Source organism: Aedes albopictus, chromosome 2, assembly GCF_035046485.1.
Source record: "Aedes albopictus strain Foshan chromosome 2, AalbF5, whole genome shotgun sequence".
NCBI lineage: Eukaryota > Metazoa > Arthropoda > Insecta > Diptera > Culicidae > Aedes > Aedes albopictus.
In genome coordinates, this window is record NC_085137.1 from 45484086 (window position 1) to 45488095 (window position 4010).

Consider the following 4010-nt stretch of genomic DNA (forward strand, 5'->3'; position numbering starts at 1 on the left):
GTTGCTATAACTCAGTCAATTTCAATCCGATTGACATGAATTTTTGATCATAACTAGATACTGTACGTATCTTAACGTGATCAGACCCTAATCCCTACGCCTTTTCTCAAACAATCTCAGAAATGGTTCGAAAATTCATAAAGGAATTGGTAAAGCAATTCATGCCAGATTTCGTAAAAGAATTCTTTATGACACTTGTGCTGGAACACATGGAAGATTTTCTGAAAGAATCTGTAATCTTCGAAGACCAGCGTAATAAAGTTAAAAATTCTGAAATCGCTAGCAGTACAAACCTACACGTACAGAAAGATCGTTCAGCAAATACAGCATAACCACGCTCTATCAAGTGCTTGTCACGAATCTCTTAATTTCCAACATTTATGCAAGTAACGCTGTATGTCCATTCCTCAAAATTTTGGCTTCAGAATCAACCATACATATTTATGAAGACAAAAAATTTTGACCGTATTCATTATTTAGCGAGAATTACTAATATATGCCAAAAGTTCCGAGCCCTTTATCGAAAACTAAGTTTTCACGCAGTATTTATATTATTTAGTACATTTTGGTATACAATTTAAATAAAAAAAAATAAAAAAGTTTGCCTGAAATTTTATACAAAATTCGATTTTATAGACATTTTGAAAATTGAAATGTCCTTAATCGAGGTATAGTTGTATCAATATCATCAGAAATTGAAATCCAAAAAGCTATCCGCATACCCGGGATCGTGTGGCAGGCACAAAGAAATTATATGCTTATTCACATCGAAATAGTGACGAAATGTGTGAAATATTTTTTCGTGGGCATTGGGCACGCTTCGACACTTTCTCGCACTTATCACAACCCTCTCAAAACTTGTGACCCTCTTCACTTCGTTTCGTTCCACTGTGCACCGCGCGCCGGTGTACTCAGGCCCAGGTTCCGTTGCGCCGCCGCCGCCGCTACGCCGGCCGGCTCTCGATCAGTTTGCCAAATTAGTACTTATGTGTGTTAGCTTGACGCCTTGCTTGCGGTACATAGGCAGCTAGCTGCAACCATCTATCGATCTATTGATGCGGCTGGAGAATAATGCAGCGTGTGTTGTATATGAGAGTAAAGTACAACCCACCATTACGGAGGCCCAGGTCGGTCACTGGCTGCTGCGTCCAAGGGGACAAGGGGCCCAAATTCGCACGTCGCATGGCTTGATGGCTCGGCAGGGGTGTTGCATAACTATATATATCGACTTGATGCCAGTGGAGTGCATAGTTCAATTCTGTCCCGCAACCTAGTAAGGTGGGTCAATCGACGCAATTTGCAAATTTGGAAAAGGAATAGCTTTTGACTGGGTTTCAAATTTCAGGCTCCAATATCGTTCCAACATGAAGTTCTTCGTCGTCGCTTTGGCTTTGATTGCTGTGGCTGCTGCCCAGGATGAAACCATGTACACCTCAAAGTTTGACAACATCAACCTGGATGAGATTCTACAGTCGGATCGTCTGTTCAAGAACTACTACAACTGTCTGACCGATGCTGGACCGTGCACTCCCGAGGGTAACGAACTGAAGCGTGTCCTGCCAGAAGCTCTGGAGACAAACTGTGCCAAGTGCAGCCCCAAGCAGCGTGAAGCTGGAACCCGAGCCATCAAGCACGTGACTGAGAACCGCCCAGAAGAATGGAAGGTTCTGCGCGCCCGCTTCGACCCGGAGAACAAGTATGTCGCCCAGTACCTGTCCGAAGCCGAGAAGGAGGGAATCAAGCTGTAAACTGAGGGCTTTGTTGAGTGATAGTATTAGGTTGTATTAAATAAATTGTTGATTGAAAATTGATTGATTTTCTAACAGTTATTATTGATACCATACACCCCACTTGGTGGCTCTGGAGCCGACCTACTGATACCTGATACACCCCACTCATGGTTTATAAATACGAATCAACTCTTGAAGTACATACAAAACAAGAAACATGTTATGATACTCGGTATTACAAAAGCACAGTTTAATGTGGTTTCACAATTATCGTCTCGTATAAAGAGAGTTGATTTTGTAAATACGACTAATGATAAATACAACTTCTTATTTTGAACAGCACACCTCCTACATGAACAATTTTACAATAACTTATTTATGTATAGAATATGTGTAATACTGAGTACACCCAATTCTTTTTTTTTTGCACGGGTCTGGTTTTTGCTATAACTCAGTAAAGTTTTAACCGATTTTCATGAAATTTTGTACACTGATAGTACTAATCGTGCCTACATGCTTTCAAAATTTGATGAGAATCGGTTGAACATTGACTAAGTTATAGCAAAAACCAGACCCGTGCAAAATAAAAAATCGGGTGTATAGTGAAACTACCAGATATGATTCAATGTTGGCAAACTATGTCCCGCAATATCACTTATGATCTCCATTCTCTATCTCATCTCAAACGTAATTTTTGCATGATCATGATAATGATTTTAACATTCAGAAAGCAACATTGAGTGTTTCAATACCAATGAACTCAGACTGTTGTGAATTCAAGAATAATAAAAAAAGTTAAATTTCAAAACTTTATTCGTTTTTAAAACGTATTTCAACATCTAACAGTTGCCGTCCATAATTAGATCGACGAGTTTACCGTTCCCAGACCTTTATAGGGCAATTCCCGCTTTGGCAGCCAGTTCCCGATAGCGCTCGGTCAGCTTGTTCTCCGGATCGTACTTGGCCTTCAGCATAGTCCACTCCATCGGACGGTTCTCGATCAACCAGGCGATCACTTTGTTTCCGGTATCACGCTGCTTCTCGGTACACTTGGTGCAACCGGTTTCCAGGGCGTCCGGTAGGTACTTCTTCAGATCGGTTCCTTCCGGCGTGCATGGACCGGCGTCCATCAGACAATTGAAATAGTTCTTGAAGAGACGATCCGATTTGAGGATTTCTTCCACATCAATGTTATCGTATCGGTTGTTGTATGTTTCCTGAGCTGCAGTTACGGCAATCAAAGCGAGTACGATGAAGAGTTTCATTTTGAATTTGATGATGGGTTGTACGTCTTGATACGAATAGATCTGGATGTCTTCTACTTGGTGTTCGAAGATTGACTATGGTGCACTGCATTACGTTTCCCACTTTATATATTATCAAAAATGCAAGTTGTGCAACAGGGATAATTGTATGCATGTTCATTGATAATTATTTGATTGCAAACTAGATTGGACTGCAGACAAGCTGTCTAGCAGATTCGATTGAAAATCATTTATATCTGATGATTTTTTAGCTTTTTTTGCTACATAACAAATCCCTGGTTGGGTTTTGCATTTATAACTCTTTAGTCAATTGCGTATAAATATGAATCTTTGAACTACACTTCATCACAGATCATCGCCAGGTACACTGGAACCTCTGTTTTATGCACATGGCTGGGACTGCATAAATTGAAAATGTTCATAAATTAAAAAAGGCATAAAAAGAGGGAAATTTATGCATAATTTAAGTTTGGGCTTTAATTAGAGAATCTAGTTCGCAAGAACAGGTCTTGCTCCTGAGCAGTTGAGGTGAGGCTAAGGGGGTTTCCAGGAAGTTCCCGGATAGCCCAAAAAGGGGGTTCCAAGGGGCTTCAGGGGCATTTTAAGGGATTATTTCGGGGAATTTGAGGAGCCCTTTAAAGGTGTTTTGTCAAGATTTTTTGGTATTTTCATGGGATTACGGGGAATTCTGGGATATTTCTAAAGTATTAGGTGAGTTTCAGGGGCGTTCCAAGGGTTGATTGATTGATTTGACTTTATTAAAGAAACTTTCACCGTTCCAAGGGGCTTAAGAGGCAATTCAAGGGATCTCAGGAGCCTTTAAAGGGCGTTGCAAGAAGTTTGAGGGGCGTTTTAAGGTATTTCAGAGTCTGCTATGAAACTTCCTGAAATGTCTCAAAAATCCCCCTTAAACCCCCCCGGGGACCCCATGTAACGCATCTGAAGAGGCTTCGAAACCCCTGAGAAATCCACCGTAACGCTTCCGTAACGCCTCTTAATCCCCCGAAAATGCTCT

The 4010-nt window shown here is 40.9% G+C and overlaps 2 protein-coding genes across 2 annotated transcripts; one reads left to right on the top strand and one right to left on the bottom strand.

The window, feature by feature from the left end:
• The first annotated feature begins 1136 nt into the window (after positions 1 to 1136).
• LOC109421406 (ejaculatory bulb-specific protein 3-like) lies at positions 1137 to 1811 on the top strand. Its single transcript, XM_019695880.3, has 2 exons — positions 1137 to 1278; positions 1346 to 1811. The coding sequence occupies exon 2, from the start codon at positions 1365 to 1367 to the stop codon at positions 1746 to 1748; it is 384 nt and encodes a 127-aa protein (XP_019551425.2). The 5' UTR covers positions 1137 to 1278; positions 1346 to 1364; the 3' UTR covers positions 1749 to 1811.
• A 714-nt stretch (positions 1812 to 2525) lies between these two features.
• Positions 2526 to 3065, bottom strand: LOC109432519 (ejaculatory bulb-specific protein 3-like). Its single transcript, XM_019708849.3, has one exon. It carries the CDS (start codon positions 2993 to 2995, stop codon positions 2621 to 2623), a length of 375 nt encoding a protein of 124 aa, XP_019564394.1. The 5' UTR covers positions 2996 to 3065; the 3' UTR covers positions 2526 to 2620.
• Positions 3066 to 4010: the final 945 nt, after the last annotated feature.

Bases quoted from the DNA above. Each gene is read 5' to 3' on its own strand.
- LOC109421406 (XM_019695880.3), top strand. From the start codon at position 1,365: ATGAAGTTCTTCGTCGTCGCTTTGGCTTTGATTGCTGTGGCTGCTGCC.
- LOC109432519 (XM_019708849.3), bottom strand. From the start codon at position 2,995: ATGAAACTCTTCATCGTACTCGCTTTGATTGCCGTAACTGCAGCTCAG.